Source organism: Rhinopithecus bieti, unplaced genomic scaffold (assembly GCF_001698545.2).
Source record: "Rhinopithecus bieti isolate Rb0 unplaced genomic scaffold, ASM169854v2 scaffold_37314, whole genome shotgun sequence".
Lineage (NCBI taxonomy): Eukaryota > Metazoa > Chordata > Mammalia > Primates > Cercopithecidae > Rhinopithecus > Rhinopithecus bieti.
This window is the reverse complement of record NW_016816196.1, coordinates 1,523,899-1,546,929: the sequence shown is the minus strand read 5'-3', so window position 1 is coordinate 1,546,929 and position 23,031 is coordinate 1,523,899. Positions and strand designations below refer to the sequence as shown.

Genomic DNA, 23,031 nt, shown 5'->3' with positions numbered 1-23,031 from the left:
AAAAAAAAAAAAAAAAATTTGCTGCTTAATTACCAGACCAACTGTTCAAATGCTTTCATTCTGGTTTTTATTCACTGTCAAGAGTGTTTTGAGGGTAAAATATTTAAGTATGCTAGTCAAATGTATGCTTTAAAAGCTCAATTTGTATGAAGAAATTGAACAGCCATTTTGGCCATTTACTCTTAATTTACAAAATAAAGTGCTATTTTCTTAACAAGTTCCTTAAACTCTAGTACAAACTTCGAATTCAAAATAAAGACCCATGCCTCTTAGCTAGGACATGATGATTTAGATCAGGCCTCTGGAATTTGGAGTATAATACTTCTGACTTACATTCTTTCTCTGTTTTTATCAGGCCCAATTGTCAGATACTGGCATCAACTTAAAATGTAAAACTCATGATTGAAGTTATGACTGTGCCAGACTCCTTTCTGCCTGTGATCAGTAGTCCATGAACAATACAAAAGGGACATGTCTGCAGAGTATCGTTGATTTGCCCCAGTTCATGAGCCCTCTTGGACTATTGGGACTCAAATCTTATTCTCAGTGGAGTGGTAGCTAGAGGGCCTTGTTACTTTCCTTCTATTGATGACCGTCCCACAGGCAAGATTTTGTTGTTGTTTCAGCCTTAAGAAAGATGACATCTTGTCCACTTTTTGAAGTTTTTATCAAGGTGGACAAGAGGCTACATCCATTATAAGTAACACCTGGCTCTTGTTTGAACTGATGCGTATTTGTTGGGGGATGTAGCTATTGTTTTAAGCTGGCAGGGGAGGAGAGCGAAGGAGCGACTAAAGAGGTGTTAGAAGAGAAGCAGCTGGCGAGTTAAAAACAAAAAAAGAAAAGAAAAACTCTGAGAATCTAAAGTTTCTTTCCTCGTATAGTGTACTCAGCAGTATTTATTTCCTCCAAAAGTCAATTAATCCTGACATGAACTCATCATACCCTCAGCGGCACATCGTTTTCCAGGGTGGTCACTCATAGACGTGAAGCCATCAGCACAGACACACTCATAACTTCCTTTGATATTTCTGCAGTGCTGGGGACACGTCCCAAATTGCTCACATTCATTGATATCTGTAGGCAAAGTAAAACCAAATATGCAACATCTGCTCCCATCCATTCCTTAGAGACCTTGCTTCTGTTTAAATCCATATTCACTAGCAATGAGGACTGAGAAGGATACAGATGAAAACAAGCAATGATACAAACATCTGTGAAACACTAAGTTTCAGATACTGTTTCACATGCTTTCCAAATATTTTCCTTGTTTAATCTTGCCAAAAGACTTTAAGAAGTATGGATGATTAAGCCCACAGTCCCAAAGCTGATAAGCAATGGAGACAGGATTTAAAACTCTATGACTCTGCAATAGCAGAGCACATTTTCCCTTTCAGAAGGCATATGTTGTGTTGTATTGTTCGATGTTCGATGTCCCTTCACTTCTGCTAACCAGCTTCAGGAACAGGAGTCATTGATTTGCTTTTTCAATTGAGTTCTTAAGCTTCAGGTCCAAAAGGAGCTCTTACAATCTTCTGACTATGACATATCATGAATTAGAAACAGTAAATTAAAATACTAAAAGGCATCTAAAATCATGCTCATCACTCACCATCTTGATAAGCTACCTTCTGACTCCATACCTTACAACTCATCTATGTCTGGTAGGTGTGTATAAATATGTGCTGGTTGTTAGACTTACAATGAAGAAAGTAAGCCTAGTTTGTTTTTTACAAAAACTTGGATTTCACACAGTGGTGCAATAAACAGCCATCATCACCAAGGCCTTCATCATTCATATCAATTCCACAGACTCTACTGAGCACACAGTATCTGACAAGCACTTAGGTAGGCACTGGTCAGATAGCATGCATACAGGTGGGTGAAAGCAATTCTTGAGTAGTTCAATGACCTAGAACCACGAAACCATGAGTATGGTACCATTAAGGGAATTAAGTAGTGATTTATTTAATAAAGGGGAGTGGTGGAGAACCTTAAATGTAAAGTTCACCTAAACAGGAATTGGAAAAAATATACTCTACCTAGACAGGAGGTTCTGTCAAAAACATTGGTTTCGAACCCAGCTGTACAGGAGCAGATAAATCCTCCTTCATTTAATTGGGTACAATTTTGCTCGCATATATTTTCAGCACATGTTCTTTCTTTTCCTTTATCTGAGAAACAAAATCCCAGCATTACAAACCAGATCAGCCATAAATAACAGTCAAGTGGTGTATCAAAAGGAGCACCTACTCATAACCAACTATAAGACATCTTGAGATGACCCCTTTCCATAAGACTTTGAGAGGACAGAGGGCACTGGGGGAGTCTGGATTCCTATTTCTGATTGTAGCCTGAATACCGTTTAGATAAATGCATATAATGTTAAAACCTTGAGGTAATTTTCACATTATATGCAGCACTCCCAGGCTCATCCTCAGAGCATTCAGTTTTGGACTCCAGAACTATGAAGCCTGACACTCCATAGCTGTTATCACCTGCTCTACTATCTTTAATCCTATCGCAAATAGATAGATCGATAGAGAGATAGATGATAGATCGATAGAGAGATAGATAATAGACATAAATAAATAAATAAATAAAAGACATGGATACATATAGATTAGAACAAAATTACAAATAGGAGGAAATTATAAAATTTTAGGAAGACTATAATTTGCCTAACATTGACCAATTGATTATATATGTATATACACACACCCACACACAAATATATATGTGTATATCAAGTGTTGACCAGGGTGCAGTAAAATACATAGAGTTCTAAGTCATACAACTGCTCTTAGAGCCATAAATTAGTACACAGGGAAAGCAATTTTGTACTATGTATGTATGCATCAAGGCCTTTAAAAATATTCATACTCTTTTACCCAGTTATTCCATGTTAATGAATTTTCCCTTGAAAAGGAATAAAATATGCAGTATAATTTATGTTTAAGGATTATAACAATATTTATAATAAGAACATTTGAAAACTTGAATGTATGTTCAGTGATAGGGAATAAATTATTTTATAGTATACTTTAAACGAAGACATTACTGATGCACCATTACTTTATGTAACACTAAAATAGAATATGTCTGGAACTTACACTGTCATGTTATTAATTGTAAGATATATATCTTGGTTTCAAAGACATTAAAATATAAAAAAATACATCTTAGAAGCAATAAGTTATGATTATCTACATGATGAATTGCTATGTGATTATTAAAATTTATAGCTTCAAATGATACTTTGACATGGGAAATATCTATAATAAATTGAAAAAAGACTGAAAAATTCCATTTAGTATAGAATATTTCTTAATTTTAAAATACTAAGAGTTATTTCTTACATATACAAGTGCAAAAAAAAGATAGCAAAAGTACACAAACTTTAAAGGTTAGTTCTCTTTTAGTGATGGGATTCAAATGCTTTTACTTTTGATTATTATTGAACTTTCACAGTTTAAAAAAAAAAAAACTCAGTTTATTTTTGTAGAGCCCATATAAACGATCCTTGTTATTCTGATCCAGATGTTCCAGGACAGACTTTTAACAGCTCACACTCCACCCTAACACTTCAGTGTTCATCACTGCCCCAAGAGCTTGTCTCTACCAATATCTATCCAAGCCGTCTGGCTTTCATCCTTGTCATTCTTATCAGTTTGCTTCTTTCATCCTCCATCTATCCCCAAACCTAGGTCTTACAGAAAAACTGGTGAAGATGAACACAGATAGTAAGTGATAATGGGGGAAAGAGAGACAGTGGTTATCTCCATTAAAGATTTAAGCTTCATCTACCTCTCAAATAAAAAGTCTCCTGGTCATAGGCTTCTGAGTATTTTAGCCAAAGAGACTGTGGTACCTCCTGGTTCAATTCTTTCAAATCAAAATAGATTTATATCTATCTGTCTTCTATAGTATGCACTGAAGTGAACTTAATCACTCTCAGAGTCCTTTAGGGTAAATGACCATATCAGTATATGTGGTCTGAGTAGATTAAAAACACTGAGTTTCAAAAAGAAAAATAACCAAAATAAAGTACAATGAAATTCAATGGAATGCTGCCCTTGGAGTGCAGACTTCAAACTGTACACATGAAAGTCTTATAATAAAGATCCTAGCCTTTATTATAGGAGCTCTTAACAGTTGTACATTGCTAAAACATCTATTTAGATTTTCTATTTTTTTCATGAGCCATTTTCAGACTTTTGTGTCTTTCTAAGAATTTGTTCACTTCATGTAAGTTGTTTAATTTATCGCCATAAAATTTGTCATAGTATTTCCTTACTTTTAAATTTCTGTGAGGTTAGCAGTGATATCCCCTCTACATTGCTAAATGAATCTGACCTATGCTTATTAACTTGGATATCATGAAGGCAGTCACATAACCTCCATGGGTCTCCCATGCATCACTAGACTTTGTAATTTCCCCCCAGTTCTGAAATCTATAAAGGGACTAGGGGTCCCAGGAGTCAAGAATTTCTGGAGCAAGTGATCCACTGAATGAGTCATGCTTTTGTGAAGCAAGAGTCCTTAACAAGAGCAGAAACCACACGACACTGTAGGATTCTTCCTAAAATGTGAGGGCTTTCTTATCATTGTTTTCATTTGAAAATGATCACCATTTTAACCCATATAACTGATTTCCCCAAACCCAAACATATGGCACTCTATTTATAAAAGAAATACCCTACTTTCCATTTTATGAAGAAGGAATAAGAACTACCAGAGAAACAGCAAGTCAATCTATCTTTATGACCACATAAATAATATTTGCAACCTGAAGTTAACTTCTTTCCTTTATACCTTTATGGTGCTAGAAAAAATGCTAATGTATTTTCATCCCCAAAAATTTGCCAAGAGAGTAGATTTTAGGTGCTCTTACTACAAAAATATTTTTTTAAAGATAACTGTGTGAGACAATGGATATGTTAATTAGCTTGACTATAACACGTCACTATATATATCTAAACGTCATGTTGTACACCTTCAATTTTAAAAAATCGAACAATGTGTCTCAAACACTTCAGTGATGCTTTTGGAGAAGAAGAAGAGGAAGGAGGAGGAGGAGACGGAAGAAGAAGGAGAAGAGGAGGAAGGAGAGAAGGAAGGAGAAAAAAAGAAAGGCAAATAAATTAACAGCACCCAAGAACTAGTATTTGAAAAGAGAATTCTATGCCTCAAATTATTAGTCCAGAGAAATAAGACTGAATTCCATATCACATATCCACTTAATATCTGAAAAGAGAAGCTGCTTCCATACCTGAATTAATGTTTGTGTTACTTATTTCGTTTAAAACAAAAAAACCTGCTACTAATTAAATGCCATTTGAAAAGAAAGTACTGTAGTCTATTTGAAGCCTTTTAACTGGCACAGGCAATTAAAAGAGAAACCAGTGCTTGACTATTGGACCCAAGTCCAACTTGGAAGTACTCCAAACTCCTGGAACTGCTCACCTATCAGTCTCTGCGAGTTAGAACCCAAACTTGCCATTCAGTTTTGCGAATTCTATCATGTTCAGCTTTTAAAATATTTAATCAAGTCACTTAATTCTGTCAATAACTCCAAGTCCCACAGAAAACGTATGTGAAATAAATGGCAAGCCAACTCAATGTGGCTGGTTATTCACACCCCTTTGTAACTCATGCAGGAGAAAAATTGATAGAAAATCCTTTGGATGCCTCAGAAAAAAAAATCAGTTAGAGCCCAAGAAGTTGAAAGCACATGGAGCTCACTAGGATGACTAAGTCACAGGCTCCTAGAGTTTGAAGAACGGCCTCCTTTTTCCTGTGAGGAAACCAAAGACTGGAAAAGTCAGTATGTGCCTAAAGTGGTACAGCTAGTGGCGGGGGTCCAGAGGCCAGCCCTCCTAACCTGGACTCACATGACTGCTCCAATTCTGCCTCTGCCATTCTGTGTGACCTCAAGCAAGTTACTTAAGCTCTCTGAGCTCTATTACATAGACAATAAAAGCAACTCAATGGGGCTAACTTGAGTAACACATTAAGTAACATATGTGAAAGCACTATGTGGGTCATAAATGGACTACAAAGGTGTGACTCAGTAACATGTCATTCTAACATTTCCATCAAAACATTGAGCTAGAATTGTTCCTTGGTTATGTTCATCATCCTTTTCCTACACAAAGTGCTTCCTCTACTTTCTTTCTTTTTGTTTGTTCATTTGTTTTGAGACAAGGTCTCTCTTTATCACTCAGGCTGGAGTACAGTGGCACAATCACAGCTCACTGCAGCCCCTGCCTGCACTCAAGCCATCCTTCTACCTTATCCTCTCGAGTATCTGGTACTAGAGGTGCGCACCACTACACCCAGCAAATTTTTGTGTATTTTGTTAAGACGGAGTTTCGCCACGCTGCCCAGGCTGTTCTTGAACTCCTAGGCTCAAGTGATCTGTCTGCCTCGGCCTCCCAAAGTATTGGGGTTACAGGCATGAACCACTGCACCCAGCCACTCCCTCAACTTTAAAAATAAAAACAAATGTTCCTTCCCAGGTCCCCTGTGGCATTCCCTTCTTGCTCAAACACCCTCAGAAGCGTTTTCAAGTACCAAGGATACTACATTTGGCTTAAGATTTTTTTACTTACTGCAACCCAGTTCATCAGACCAATCACCACAGTCATCGGCATCATCACACACATTGTCGTGTGGAATGCAATGTCCATTGCCACACTTATATTCATATTCCGTACAAGGTTTAGGGGTTGGTTTTCTACCTGTATGTAAGAACAAATTAAAATCAAAACTTTTTCTTTTGTGAAGCAAGATACTTCCTTCTACGACAGAGGCAGTTTGTGCTTACCAAATAAATAAGTGCTTCCCTACATTTCCCAGTCTCCCTTGCAGGTGGGTTAGGACCATGTGACCAGTTCTAGCCAATGTACTGTCAGTTGGAGGTGCCATGTGTCACTACTGGGCTGAAGCAATGAAAAGCGCACGTGCCTTCTCCATGTCTCCTGTGCTACTGCAACAACCTTGGAAGCCATGTGTTCCAGGCAGCACAGCTGCAAGATGCAGGCAGGCTGTGGAACCAGCGTTGGCCTTTATATGAGTGTTCAATAAGCCTTCATTATGTTGCACCCCTGAGACTTTAGGATCTGTTGGTTGCAACAGCTAGTATGAATTGTTTCGAATAACAGAGTGATGAGGGAAGTAGAGTACTTCCACAACAAAAACATAAAATATTTGGCATTGGATTAACAGTCAGGAGGCAAGCAACAAGGACACTGATAGTGGAAGCAGGAAAGATGGAGATCATGTTATGCAAAGTCAAAGCATTTGATAAAGCTATCGCCTCAGAAAAACTGGAAGGCAGATCACATGCTTACTGAACCTGTCAATCATGGAGTGAGGTTAGAAGACAGAATGTTAGTAACGTGCATTGATTGCCATTCCTGAGTTTGGCAAGATAGTATAAGAAAGAGAGAAGCTAAGAGAAGAACTGGTTAACTTACAAGCAGAAATAAAATAAAGCCCAGAAATTTGCTGTGTGAGAAAAGCCAACTGTATCTACATCCCAAACAATAAAAGTCTGAAGTTTAAAAGACTTTGAGACACGAAGGCCCAATAAAACCTCCTCATTGGATAAAATGACTGCCCATCTATTTTTCTACATGGATTGGATATAAGTGACAATAAGTTCAGACAGAACTTATATGAGGGAAAGGAAGCAAAGAAAAAAGCAGATTTGAGAACTATGGCTCAAAAAGAGCACTAGATCAGGTTACTAACTTTTAGAACAGGCTAGAAGCAAACAGATCAAATGTCTGGTAGGTTTCTGAGAGCAAGATATAACCAAATAAACCAAAATGCTATGACTGTTTGAGACTTGAAAAACAAAACAAAACAAAACAAAAAACTATTGGGCTCCTGGCCTTCTATAAGCAAGAAGTGGGGTGAGAAAGCTGTGCGGGTCCTAATGGGAGCATATTTCCCCTTCCCTCTTCATTTGAAGAGGAAAATAGACAAAGAAAAACTCTCAAAGGGTAGAGTCAGAAACAATGAGAGACATTTTGACACAGGAGCTGCTGCCAGAGCAGAGGCATGAGCTAATCAATAAATACCCTCCACTCTCCAAAGAAGGGACCTTTACAATGTCTGCCCAGAGTGACTATGTGATTTACTCTCCTTTCCAGGCCAGTGTGCTTTTGAAAGTGAAGGTGGCGCTATTCATAATTCCACTGGGGCAGCAGACATGAATCAGGACTGTCCTGTGTCAACATGTGTCATCCTAGCCTAGTGGGACTTCAGAATTGCTACAGATTGGTGATTGCCACGACTCTCTAATTCTTTCTTTCCCATGGGAGTGTTTATTTCTATTGCACTGCCCCTGTTCCACCGCTACCTATCGGGCACAGATGGCACCGATTGTTTATTAGTTTATGGGTCTCCCAACCAAGAGGAACCACATCTGGAACTGATTGAGTGGCTACTGCCCATTACCCAGAGGTCCTGGATTTCAGTTTCTGAATGGACTAAGCTATGTCCCTTGGGAAGGGGTTAAGGGTGTTCCACGTATGAGAAGAAAATCGTAAAGGAGTATTTAGTGACACAAGGGTAAATTGTATGAGAATGCACATTCTTCCGTTTTCCAGTCTCCCTTACAGTTAGAGCGGGGCCATGTAACTGGTTCTGACCAATGGACCACAAGCAGGAGGATATCTGTCATTTCCAGGCTCAGGAAGTTAAGAAGCTGTGTGCTTCCACCATGTTGATCTTCTCCCGCCTTGGCAACCCTGAATGTGTTCCTGATGGCATAATTATAGGATGGAGGAAGGTTGCTAGACAGTCATTAAACTTTACATGAGTGAGAAATGAATCTTTGCCATTTTAAGCCATTGAAATGTTGCAGTTTGCTTCCTGTGGTGGCCAGTAGTGGTTTCCCAGACTAAAATCCTGCTCCTTGAAAAGAATAAAAGTTTATGGATTCTGGGATTTGACCATGTGCTACAAAGTCTTGCTCCATTTTTTTTAAAATGGCATTTTAGTAGAGGAAATGGAAAGAGATTTTGGGGAAGGGGAAATCTGCTCAAATTTTTTAAAATATTTTATTTCTGGGCTTTCATCCTTTTGTACTATGCCTCAAATAAATTAATGCTATAACCACAGATTCATCTCTGCCAATAATAATAATAACAGGAATACAAACTTGAAGGTGGCAGTAGTATCAAAGTCCTCCCTGACAGTCCCCTCTGGGACGGGGGCTGGAAGTAAGCATTCTGTGGCAAAGCATCCTAATACCACATCAATACAAGAAATAGAAAGTGGAAAAATTAGGAATTTATCTTAATTTTCCCAGGTAATGTCTTTTTGGGGAAAAAAAAATAACTGGAGTCAGGGAAATGATTTTCCTCACTGACTTTTTTCTAGGCAAATTAAATTGCCCAGAAAATTGGTCAACTTTCTCCTTCAATGGATAGATTTTAAAACATTTTGAAAGTGCAGGAAAAACACAGATATATCAATGCCTGAAATGTTAAATGCAGCCAGTTTGAAACTTCTATCTTAAACTAATCTATCATTTTTCTCTTCTGGGAAATGAATTTTCATTTTCAACAAGGATATTAGATAAGCTCTGTTAACACCAGGGCTGCCTTCCTTCACATGATCTCTGCAGCTGGGCACCTGCCTAGATTAGCAATTAGCAACTCCTGAAGGCTGAAGAATGATCAAATCTTATATCTGAAAAAATAAACTATTAATTTGTGAGGTGTGGCTCAACCAGTATTTAGTGTTTGTTCTCAGTTTCTTATGAGAAAAGAGGAGGGGAAGGTTTATTAAATGTTTAAACAAAGACTGAAAAATCAATGGATTTGCCAGCATTGTGTTCAAATGAGACAGGAAGAACAGGCAGGGTTACATGTAAGCAATGCATGTGTTTGTATGGTCTTGTAAACAATTATGTCAGCAGAGATCTGCAATCATGGGCACAACTCTATAGAACAAACTGAAACCCCAGAGGTACATTTTCCAAACTGCAGACCACATGGAGTCCTTCCTTTTTCCTTCTCCCTTTTGACTTTTGCTTACAGTGCTCCTCTGTCTCATCAGTTCCATCTCCACAGTCATCCACACTATTGCACACCTCATGACCATAAATGCAGCGATTGTTGTCACACCGGAAACGGTTTGGTGAATTACAGGGAACATTCACTGAAAGGAAAGATGGAAAAATGAAATTACAGGTTAACAGTAGAATCTAAGTGTCAATATCTAAAATACTCCAGTGCCAGCACCAGGCTTGCTTCATTCATGCACTCATTTACTCATTTGATTAATCAATCAGCAGATACACTATATATCCAATACAAGCCAAGGTACTGTGCTAGGCACTAGTTATGATGGGAAACAAGAAAGACACAGTCTTTGTCCTCATGGAACTTTCATTCTAGTAGAGAAACAGACTTTTCAAATTAACCATTCAATTACAACTACGAAACATCTACTGGGGTGATCTGACATAAGTTAGGGAGAGGAAGGCTTGGAAGAAACTTCCCATTGATTCTGAGTCAGAGAGGAGCATGGCAGGTCACTGGACCTGAATAAAGGCCTCTGTTGCTGGAACATGGAGTGTGGAGCACAATGGTGGCTGTGAGGCTGGACAGGCTGGCAGTACATGGGCTCTTATCCTAATAGTCAGGAAGTCATTTGTTTGATCCTTCTGATGGCAGTTGTCATAGAGTGTCTAGAGCCTGAGTCTTTTACTGAAGCTTTAAATTGTGTTGGATTTTCCTTCCTGAATTCTCTCACATCTTACATTTAAATTCGATATCTCACAATCAAACCCTGACACACTTGCTGTCCAGAGTGAGACCTCTAGCTGCTGCCTGTACAGCTATGAGGAACTCAAGGGTAGTCCCCAGGTCCCCTACTTGTTTGGTACAGGGAACATGGTTCACTATACATGTACCACAAATTCAGTGAACTCAACATACATGTGGTCTTCACATGTGATCTTCCACATGGAGGATTTGGGCTGTCTGATTTTCCTTCTGCTATTGTATCACACATAGGGATCAAGAGGAGAGACTTGTAATAAGATTGGTTGAGGGGAAAAGGTCAGATCTAAGAGCTGGTTCTTGGAAGTATTGTTAATAGAACTATTGCAATAATTATTTGCTGTGAAAGGCAAGTTCAATATTATAAAACAGTGTTGGAAATTGTTTAAGGTAGCTGTGTCTCTGACTCTCCAAAGTTTATTTTTACTAGCTATGGGCATTTTACCTTACGGAGAGAAGAGATTTCCTAAGGACTTCTTTGAAAGTTAAACATGTCTAAGATATGTCTCAAGATTCATGAAGTTCAAAGCAAAACAAGGCTAGTTCCTAAGAAGTAAAGAAAAATGTTGGGATTCAACTGCGAAATATAATGAACACTAAAGTTTTCTGAGGAGAAACAAAATGCTAAGACATATCATTTTCACAAGTCAAATCTCTGGGCTAAAAATGAGTAGTGATGAAGCTGGGAAAGGGGATGGAAGATGCAACGTGAACTTCCATCAGGAGTGCTTCTCAAGGTCATGTCTCCTAGGTTAAGGGCTTTTACTTACACAAAATCCTGACACTTTAGTTTGCATCAGAATCATTTGAGGGGCCTGTTAATGTATAGATTGCTGGGCCCTTAATTTTCTCACAAAATTAAGGCCATCTTGGGGAAAGAGCTTAAAAAGCAGAGTCTTTGAGTTAATGTCTTTCCTTCCTCTACTTCTCTTGGGCTTGATTTTTTATTTCTATTTGGATAGGGTGCATCCCATGAACCTGCATTTCTAACATGTTCCCAAATGGTACTGACATTCCTAGTCCAGGGAAGACACATTTGAGAACTATTACCCTAGAGTTTCTCCAATGACTCCAAGCATGTAGCAAAATGACTGAAACAACTCTATTTTCGCTCACTTATTAAAATCAGTAGTTCTCAACCAGGGGACTAAACTAAAAAGCTAAGAAGCTTTTTAAAAATACATATGTTTGGCCGGGCGCCGTGGCTCAAGCCTGTAATCCCAGCACTTTGGGAGGCCGAGACGGGCGGATCACGAGGTCAGGAGATCAAGACCATCCTGGCTAATACGGTGAAACCCTGTCTCTACTAAAAAATACAAAAAAACTAGCCGGGCGAGGTGGCGGGCGCCTGTAGTCCCAGCTACTCGAGAGGCTGAGGCAGGAGAATGGCGTAAACCCGGGAGGCGGAGCTTGCAGTGAGCTGAGAACCGGCCACTGCACTCCAGCCTGGGCGGCAGAGCAAGACTCTGTCTCAGAAAAAAAAAAAAAAAAAAAACATATGTGCAGGCTTCATTCTTGGAGATTCGCTTCATCAGGTCTAAGCCTAGGGTGAGGCCAGGGCATGTGATTTTGAAATACCCCTCCTCCACTGCTACTGATATGCACCTAAATAGAGACTCACAAACAAGCAGGGTTTAAAATATACATATATATATGTGTGTGTGTGTGTGTGTGTGTGTGTGTGTGTGTGTATATATATATATATATATGAGCATCATTCAGCAAGAGGGAATTAGATGGCCTTGACTTACCATGTTAAAAGGAAGTGACTGTAAAGATTAAGAAAGTCTTAGCATTTTCTAAAGGTGCTCCAGGAAGCTCTAGGGGTTTGGAGAGGGTACTTCCAGGGGCACCCAATGTAGGATACAGCAGGAGAGGTACAGCTTCCTCCCTACCCTTCCTCAGACTTCAACCACAACAGATCTGCCTTTATTTATGCACACTGGGTTTTCAAGCAACATTTCCTTTAAAGACATTTTTTCTAAGATCATAAAATGTTTAAAAACATGGAGGTTTTCCCAACTTTCTCAGGTTACAGAGAGAATTGAAGCTGGAAGACCCAGTGAAATAACACCAATACTTACCCTGTGTCCAGTCCTAAACAATTGTACAACTGCTCTCCAGGCTCACATGCTACATGTAAGAAACACTGAGATTTGACAGACAAACCACTCCCATTCATTCCATTTCTCTCCCTCTTACAGCACAGGTGAAGTTCTTCATCTGAACCATCACCACAGTCGTCATCGCCATCACATTTCCAATATGGTGGGATACAAACATGGTTTTTGCATTCAAACATAGTAGCCTGGCAGTATGCACCATCGGGAAAGCGTGTAGCTGCCATGGGGGAGAAGACATATTCAAATTATTATACAAATTGACTACTTTTGGAAAGCTTCCTGCTATTTCTCCTTTGGCTCTTGCCATTATAGCCTGCTCTTCTTTATTCATCAAGATGTATAGTGGCCTTGACCTGTCTGAAAGTCGAATGGACTATGTCTTAAGGGCAGTTGTCAGAGCTCAGTTTCCAATGGCATGAATCATCCATGGCATGGACAGCACTGGACTTAGTCTCTACAGGCAAATGTCAGGACTGGTTTTACCCACATACATTTATAAAGTCCTCTTTGGCAACCACATCATCAACAATAACCATCATAGATGGTTATCATGGATGATGGTTATTGTTGATGGATCGGCAATAATGATGTATCAACAGTTTGCATTTATTCAAGTGAGCCATAAAGATTCAAATCTGAGTAATCATATTAGCTTTCCAGTTTTTGTAGGGAAAAGAAAGAGAGATCAGACTGTTACTGTGTCTACGTAGAAAAGGTAGACATAATAAACTCCATTTTGATCTCTCTCAGTCTTCTCAGTCTCTTGTCCCACCTGATGAGAAATACCCAAAGGTGTGGAGGGGCTGGCCCCCTTCAAGTTGTAATCATTTTTATACCATCATGTGACTGAAAAAAATTTTAATGCCATAAATTCAAAATGTTCTAATACCCAACCCTTGTTCTTTATACTAGTGTATTCATTGCTTGACTATTTTTTACCTGAAATGTTTTTTATCTAATTAATGATTTGTATAGTAGCTGATAATATATACATACTTTGTTAGCACAAATTACTGAATATATTCTCCATTTAAAATAGCAAAGAAATGCACTTGAACGGCCATTGTGAAATATATGATTATGATGACTTAGAACTCAGGTGAACTGATCATTAACAGTGCATGCTGAAGAGACAATACCTATGGCCTTTTAATGTAAGAAGTGGTAGCTGACTGATGTCTAAACTATCATATTCATATTCTCAGGTAAATAGTACTACATATGTGTCTAGGGACTTACGACAATCAGCTTCATCAGAGGCATCCAAACAGTCAGCGGTTCCATCACATTTCAATGCACTGGGTACACAATGTCCACTTGTACACTGAAAATATTCAGGATGGCAGGTCCTCATCTCTGAAGAGAAAAGACTGTCATTCTGAGAAGGCCTTGTCATTTTCAGGCAGAGATTAGGTACCCGGAGTACAGTGGGTACTCCATCACATTCCTATCTACACCCTGTGACTGGCTCACAGCAAACCCACAACTTGTGATCAGCATATTAATACACTCTCAAAACTCACACTTTCCCCACTCAACATAGGAGATGGAAGTACCTAGCTCCCTTTTATTAAATAATCTCCAGCTCTTAAGCTTTTCCTCAGAAATCAGATTTCTCCAATTTTCAATGTTTTCTAATTTTCCTAAGACCCAACACCAAATCAGTAAAGAGCTATAAAAATTACTTTGGGTTTAGGATTCCTTTCTCAATGACCTGATCTCTACACAAGACAGTCATAGTAGTACGTGTATATTCCTTAAGGTGACTTTCGGTGGAATAGTAGCAAGATCAACGTCTTTGTTCACAACGCTAATGCAGATTAAAATCTACTCCTAAGAAGGGTTGATATTAAAATTAAATTTTGTAATTCCTTGCTATTTTCCTCTATTATGACTGATCTAGACTGCTATGAGTTAAGAATAATGCATAGAAAATACAGAGCAGAAGATACTGTGTTATGCTAAGGTTTATATATTACACATATACTAAAATCATTTTCCTCTAAAAGCCTTATAAACACTAATGTGAAGCCCCTACACTGTCACAGTACAAAAATCTATGGTAAGCTTCTCAAATGACAGTTACCACAGTCCCGTTCATCTGAGTTGTCCCCACAGTCATTGTAATGGTCACAGATCCATCGTGAGGGAATGCACTGCTGATTGACACATCGAAACTCGCTCTCCGTGCACTCCCGGGGCGCTGGAAAGGAAAGGCACCTGGCCATGAGTGTGCACCAGGAATCACACACAGGAGACATCGTGTGAGCTGGCCAAAGTGCCCGGGTGCCCAGCGCCCTCCTGTGTCCCAAGCCCCAGAGGTGTGCTTGGGCAAATCATTCACCCTCCAAAACTAGACCTTTCACCTTAATTTTGAGTCTCTAAAGAATGGTCTTTATTAAGAAGTTTGTCCATAGGTGATTTTTTTATCCCTCTTGCTTGCTCTCTCTTTTTTTTTGGAAACAGGGTCTTTCAACATTGCCCAGGCTGGCTTTGAACTCCTGGACTAAAGTAATCCTCCCAGCTCAGAGGCTCCTGCGTAACTGGGACTACAGGTGTGTTCCACCATGCCCAACTTGATTTTATCTTAATTTTTTTTATTTCATGAAACTCTAGATAACCTCTTATAGGATTCAACATGAACTTTTATTAATAAAAGACAAAATGCCAATTGGATTACCCTTTTGTATAAGTTTTTAGCTAATTGATATTTGCAGATGTAGTCAGCTTCCTAAATCTCTCATTGCCTATGGCAAGTGGTGATCACTTCTTTCTTCCAAAAGATAAATAACATTAGAATGTATTTCATTAGTCAATTAGAAATTGATGCATATCATGAGTCAGTGATACACATTCTGGGCAGGGCTTCATTAAGCTTGTTTTCAGAACATACATTGAGTGTGTTCTGACCATCTAGTTTGATATGATCTCAGCCTCTTGACTTCGTTTCCTCAACCTCCCTATCCAATGCCTTGTAGTCAATACCTTCAACTGGGAGAAACTAAAACCTGTCTTGTTATTTAACTATTAGCCCTCCTAAAACAGTCAGCTATTCTAGGAAGTGTAATAATGCAAACACAAGTTTTCTCTCCTCTCCTGTGAAGGCCATTTTGGGGAAAGAGCTTAGGAAGCAGTGTCTCTGGGTTAGCACCTTTCCTCTCTCTACTTCTCTGGTCCTGGTTTTCTATTTCTATTCTATTTATCTTGTTATATTTTTCCTTTATCATAAGTCACCACAACTTCTTTTGGAAAAAAGAAGTTGGGTGTGAATAAATTCGACACAGAAAAGATATACTTCGGTAAATACCTTCATCCAAAAGCTTGATTTGAAACACCTCAGAAGGAGAAGATGCTTATGTCTCTAGTGGAAGAGAAAGTAGAAATGTACTGACCAGCAGAAAGAAAGAGATCAGACAGCTTGATATCCTACCCATTGAGGATCAATGACATGGACAGTTGAATTATGGACAAAAAGCAAACATCACAGCTCTGGTGGCACATAAGGACCATAGGACTGTGAACACTCACCACAGTTCTCCTCATCTGAGTTATCTCCACAGTCATTTTGCCCATCACACTGCCAACGGAGAGGGATGCAGTGGTGATTTTTACAGCGGAAATCCCCCACAGGATGGCATGTCCTCTCCTCTGCAAAGCAGTCATTGCAAAGACTTCATAAACCATTGGCAGAGAAATGCACAAAGTAGTATTGGCTTCCTTGTGAGACAGTCTGAGAATTGTATTAGTGCACTCTTGAAGCTCCCAAAGAGAGGAATGCCAGCAACATTCGTGGTCAATATTCCCTCTTTTAGCTACCCTGAACCTATCCTACCGCTTGAAACTCAATCCATTCCCTTTGGTAGAAACCGTGCAAAGAATGAAATGGTATGTGGTTTGTAATTTGCAACAAAGACCTGGTATGGGAGGCTAAAATGATGCCACAATAAATAAATATTTTGATCATATTATCTTCAGTCAATTGGACTCAGTGTCCTTAAAAGGATTTAGTATATTCTTTACTTCTCTTCCAACTAAACCCAACACACATACTCACAGATGCTTTGGTTTCAAGTTAGACTATGACTAATCTTGACAAATTCCATTAATTTATCTGATTTTCCCATGTTACCAGAGGGACTACAGATGTCCAATAGATAACAGGGAAAATCAGACTTTCAGAATATGAAAATCCCCAAATAAGAAATATCCTAATTTGGAAATATCCTTTTTAGAGATAGATACCAAGTCTTTTCTGTAACCCCTTTCTACCAATTTCAACCAATTTATAAAATTAGAGAAACAATTTAAACTTGTCAAGTATGAGTAAGAATTCTACATCTAGAAGAAATTACGCAAGTTTCTAACATCTTAATAATGTCTTCCTCAATGACAGCATGATTTAAAATGCTATAAATTCAATACTCCCGGTAATCCTGCAAAATGCTACCAAATGTAACATGTCATTAGAAGAATCAACCATTTTTTATACAGAGGTAAACAAAGAAAAAATGCTATGGAAAATACATTCTCATCTCTCATCTAATAAATGGCGCATGACATGTGGACTTGCTTGTCCCTCCCTCCACTCCCCTGCAGCCCCTCCTACCACAGCCTTGCTCATCACTGTTGTCCCTGCAGTCGTCTACACCATTGCACACGGCCCACTTTGGGATGCAGCGGTAATTTGTTCTGCAGCTGAATTCTGTGAAGTTGTCACAGAGATGGGCAGAGCTCACTGAAAAGGGAGGAGGCATCAAAGTCAGAACTAGAGGTACAAGAAAGCACGTTTCCATTGTCACATGGAGGCTGTGGTACTGAGAAGTAACAATGACCATATTACCAAGAAAACTGACTCTGGCGTTGTGTGTCTGCTTTAGATGTGATCTGTTCACCATGAACAGAAAAATAGTTCCAAGTTTCTCACTATCTCAGTACCACTCATTTGTTTTACAGTATAATTTTGTGGGTGGGGTTGGGGAAGAACAGGGTTTGAAGTTAAAAACCTGGGTTGAAGTGTTAGGTCTGACACTAAACAGTAATGTGACCATCCACTTAATGTGAACCTTAGTTTCCTCATCTGTAAAATGGAACTGGTTCACACCCACCTTCCCTACCTCATATTTCTCTGTGGCCCAAGTGAGAAAGCAGTAGATATACAACATGTAAGTTCTTGGTATCATATTCTGGTTGGTTAGACATTCTATGTATCAAAAGGAGGTATTAGCCACTTGAGAAACAGCGTCTGGTTCCACCTGCAAGTCATATAGCTATACTCTGCCTTTCAGTGCCAGAGTTTGCAGGGAGTGCCAAGGCAGAGCATCCCATCGGGCTGAAAAAGAAAGCTCCATGTCCTCTCTCAGTCCCCATGGAAGTTTCCTCATGTCTCCCTGCTCTGGTCATGCCTTGGCCCTTCCGTAGGAACTTACTGCATTCTTCAATAGGCTCATCCGAGTGGTCTCCACAATCATTATCCACATCGCACTTCCAGGCCTGTGGGATGCAGCGGCCATTAGCACACCGAAACTGGCCCGGCCGGCAGGTCCTGCTAGCACAGTGGGAACTGTCTTCATCTGAGTTATCCTCACAGTCGTTAAACGTGTCACATTGCCAGGATTCTGGGATGCAACGTTTGTTGGCACACTGCCATTCATTGGAGTCACAGTGGTGATTCTCTGAGAGCAGGGACATTTGGTTATCAGCTTGGAAGGCATCAAGAATGAAAGCTCCTAACTGACATCAATGAATCCTGGATAGCAGGATCATGATTTCTTTTTAGAGGACTTATTTCCGAATGTACTTATCAATCAGTACTACTACATGGAGCACTTCTTCTTTTGACTATTACTGTCTCCCAAATTCTTAAATATCTTTTTATTGCATAAAGACTTAAGAGATAAGAACTGAACGCCCTGATCTGTTAAGCATACCTTCCTCAGTCCCTATTCTACTGGAAAATAGTCTTCAAACTTTGTGTTTGTTACTGCTATCGATGTGTTGTTTTTAGTTTGGGGGAATTTTATTTTTTGCCTATTTGATTATTTATTTATTTTTCTTGAGACCAGGTCTTGCTCTGTCACCCAGGCTTGAGTACAGTGGCATGATCTCGGCTCACTGCAGCCTCGACCTCCCAGGATCAAGCTATTCTTCTACTGCAGCCTCTCAAGTAGCTGAGATTACAGGCACATGCCACCATGCCAGGCTAATTTTTTGTATTTTTTGTAGAGACAGGCTTTTGCCATGTTGCCTAGGCTGGTCTTGAACTCCTGGGCTCAAGTGATCGACCTGCCTCAGCCTCCCAAACTGTTGGGATTACAGGCATGAGCTGCTGTGGTCAGTCTTTTTTTTTTTTTTTTTTTTTTTTTGCCTTTTAAATGGAGATGTAAATAAATATGGCAACTGAGGGTCCCTGTTAAAAATGGGGGTGGAAACCTCTCATTTCCTCCTCAATGTTAACTCTCAAAGGGGATTCAATGCCTAGCACATGGTGAAGAGCCACCAGTAGAGACAACTGATTATCTACTTCAACCATTTGCCTTGTAAAAACCTTAAGATTTCTAAAAAAAAAAAAAAAAAAAAACACTTCATAAGAATAGAAAAAGGGTGGAGCCTGAGTTTCCTTCTAGGACTTTGAACTGGTTTTTAATTCATGATATTCAGGAAATACCCACAGAATCATGATTGTATACAATTATACAATCAACATAGAAGTGGGGAAAAGAGGCATAAAGCAATTCAACACACCACAAAGAAGACGGTCTTCATCAGACCCATCAGGGCAATTTTGGTGAGCATTGCATAAAGTCTGTGGGCTGGTGCAGTTGCCGTCATTGCACTGGAATTGTCCTAGTCGGCAGAAGCGCTGCGGGCAAAGGGCCAGTTCATCAGAGCCATCTGAGCAGTCTTTCTGTCCATCACATTTCCACCAGATAGGAATGCACCTGCACAGAGAACATACAGCACTTCTTTAGCAAACCACCAGGGGCAACAGTTATCTGGAGAGAAGGAGCCAACACTGAATTCCAAGAAATGACATGTATGAGTTCTCTCGTGGTCCCAGAAGAGGATCAATTAAATCTCACTTACAATGGTGTATTTTCAGAGAAAACATAACTTGGCAAGATAGAACAGGTTTCTTAAGATCCAAATACAAACTAAAAATGTGCTTTAAATATGATGAATAAATTCCTTCCACAAAAAACAATAAATAAATACAGAGTGTATGTTTTGAGCTGTGTTCTAGGAGCAGTGATTGCTTCAGATTGTTTGCCAGGGTGATGTAAAAGTATTGTTTGGGAAGTTGGAGGGCAAAAACAACTGCTGAGGGTCTTTCTCACAATAAATGTATGCTAGATTCTTAATCTCAGATATCTTATTTAATCACTACAATCGTCTACCGCTGCATCTTAGATGCTATGATCTGCATTGATGCCTCTCTCCATGCCACTCTCTAACTCAGGTCCCCTAGTCATCAATGGCCTGTGGACATTGTTAAGGAAATAATCTGTGGCCATGTTTCATAGCAAACACAAATGATCAAAAATGGATTTGAATGTGTAACCCTAGATCCCCTGGCATAGGCAGCTAAGGAGCTAGGCTGGCATAGGCATGGAAAAGACAGTGAAATTCTATGACTTCTGGGGAATATTTTTCAGTATGTACTTATATACACTCTGGCTCCAACACTCAGGACAATTAAAAATGAGAAATACATGACTTGCTTCCTTTCTATGAAAGTTTGCATATATAGGCATAACAGTTTGGTTAGCAAGCTCCTTCTATTCATGGAAAATATTATCTGAAGTTGGAGGCTGAGAGTCTTGCTGTGTTCCACATAAACCAAGTTAATTAACCAAAATCTTGTCTCATTAGAAAACTCCCATCCCTTGGAGCCTTGAAGGTCAATGTCTGTACAAGGGCTAGAGAGGCACTGAGGAGAGGGGAAAGAGAGCCTTACTTTTCATTGTTAGCACACAAGAACTGGGTGCTGGAGCACATGGGCATGCAGTAGGTGCTGCCACTCAGCTGAAGGGTGCGGAAGTCATCTGGACACTCGCAAGTGAACCCTTTTCCTCCCGGTTTGATGAGGCAGAGATGAGAACAGCCACCATTGTTGGTACCACAGGGATTGCTCACTAGTGGAAAAGGAAGAAAATATATGTTCATTTGCTTAAAGAGAACATCAAGCATAGATTAGCTGATTACACATCTTGACATTAAACTTATCACCTCTTAGAGAATTAAAACAACCCAACTATCCTAGATTTATGATTTTCCCAAAAGTTCTTAAATAAAACGGATGATAGAGTTATACAAGCAACAACCATGTGCTTTAAGAAAGCTCATTTATATGCTACCAGAAGTGAGCTATACCCACTGGTGTTTCTGACTAGAAAAGATGTGTTTCCCCAAGTCCTGGGACAGCAGGCAGTAAACTTAGCTTATATTCATTTTCCTAGACCTAGGTTAAAGTTTTAATTTCCAACAGATGCTATATTCATTCCCTCATTCTAAGTATATAGGTAACAGAAGTTTGGCCAAAAATAATGTGGGTGAATAAACTGAGCATCATCTTTACTAATTTTCCAGGTCACCACTTTGAGATGAATATTTACTTGAACTTCTAATAAAAATTATATGAAGAACATTAACTTCCAGAAAGAAATAACTAAATTTCTTTATTTTGCTAATTCTCATTTTTCCTTAATTCCAAGTTTATCATATGTTTTAGCAAGACATCACAACAAAGCAGACCTACAAAAAACAGTCTATCCCCAAAATATACTCCAGACCTTTACTAGATTATCTCTAAATCATAAAGTTGCTTTAATTGCGTAAAAGGGATATAAGTTTACAATCCGATAAAACAATTTCTCTTACTTAAAAAACACTAAAATGCACTGCTCTTGACATTATCTTCTAGAAGATAAGAATAATATCTATTTTATACACAATATCATATGCATTTATTTAGTATTTAGTATTTAGGGCTGAAATGCCATATTTTTAATTCCTTTAAAGTACATCAGTCCTCCCATAGAAATAGAAAAAATAAATATGGAAACATAATAACTGTTAAATCTTATCAAAAACAAAGGAAAAAAAGATGATCTTGAAGAATTTAGCGAGTTTTAAGAAAAAGAAGAGTTCTAGGTAGTCTTTCCAGGGAAGAGGGATAAACTCTCAAGATACTTGCCTACTGTCAACTTTCAGCATATGCTTTGAAGAAAACACTAACAAGTAACCACAAACTCTTTGTAAATCATAAAGTTCATGCTTAAAGACAATCATGACATACACATAACCCAAGGCAACCATGCCAAACCCCTCAGTCACCTACTCACCAATGGGCTGCCTATATGGATGGTAAACATGGATGTCAAATGGTCTGTGTGTTGTGTTCACCAGTGTCTGTCTATTTGATCCATCATATTTGTTTCCCTTTTCCACTGTCCTTGTATTCCAATCTGTCCAATAAATAGTATCTTCAAAAATGGTCATAGCGAAGGGGTGAGGCAGTGTCCCATCATACACTGTGTGTCGACGGTGGCCCTCCAAATCAGAGTACCTGCAGCAGTAAGCAGAAACAGTTACGTGATGAAGGTAATCCTTCTCCTCTAATGTCTTGCAGGATAAACGAATTCACAAATCAACAAAATTCTACCTCCTAGAGATAACATAAGTTCAGATCCTCAAAACTCCTAGTCTTTAATTAAAACAAAAACTAAACTTAAAGGATTTATTTGAATTGAACAAAAGATGTAGAAGTGAAAAGGCAATGCTTAACAAAATAGGAATAGTGTCAGGAGTTTAAATAATCACTAATTCCTAACCACGGCTGCCTTCCTGCAGATGAAGCTGGTATAGCTATTGTAGGTTTACAGCCTCTTATGTTGATGTTCCTCATTAAGCACCCTTTTGATATACTGGGGTGAACACCATTCTTGTTTCTTCCAACACCATTGGAAGAAATCAGTAGATAGCAATATTGTACTGGAATTCTACCTTCTCATTAACATTCCGGAGGGGACGCTATTCTAGGAGATAGTTAGGTTCTCAGTATAACCTGAGGGGAACACAACTCAGAGGCCTGCAGGGTTAACTTT

The 23,031-nt window shown here is 39.1% G+C and overlaps 1 protein-coding gene across 2 annotated transcripts in view; it reads right to left on the bottom strand.

The window, feature by feature from the left end:
• The window catches only part of LRP2 (LDL receptor related protein 2), a 229,106-nt gene that overhangs the window by 26,350 nt on the left and 179,725 nt on the right, over positions 1-23,031 (bottom strand). For both annotated transcript variants that reach the window (XM_017854503.1, XM_017854502.1), the window contains 13 exons: positions 22,270-22,493; positions 20,883-21,060; positions 19,670-19,866; positions 18,355-18,600; positions 17,535-17,663; positions 16,457-16,576; positions 15,015-15,131; positions 14,168-14,284; positions 13,008-13,145; positions 10,057-10,179; positions 6,615-6,743; positions 2,043-2,174; positions 946-1,077 (listed from right to left, as the gene is read on the bottom strand). In XM_017854503.1, coding sequence (XP_017709992.1) covers positions 946-1,077; positions 2,043-2,174; positions 6,615-6,743; positions 10,057-10,179; positions 13,008-13,145; positions 14,168-14,284; positions 15,015-15,131; positions 16,457-16,576; positions 17,535-17,663; positions 18,355-18,600; positions 19,670-19,866; positions 20,883-21,060; positions 22,270-22,493 — 1,982 coding nt within the window. The remainder of the gene's footprint in view (positions 1-945; positions 1,078-2,042; positions 2,175-6,614; positions 6,744-10,056; positions 10,180-13,007; positions 13,146-14,167; positions 14,285-15,014; positions 15,132-16,456; positions 16,577-17,534; positions 17,664-18,354; positions 18,601-19,669; positions 19,867-20,882; positions 21,061-22,269; positions 22,494-23,031) is intronic.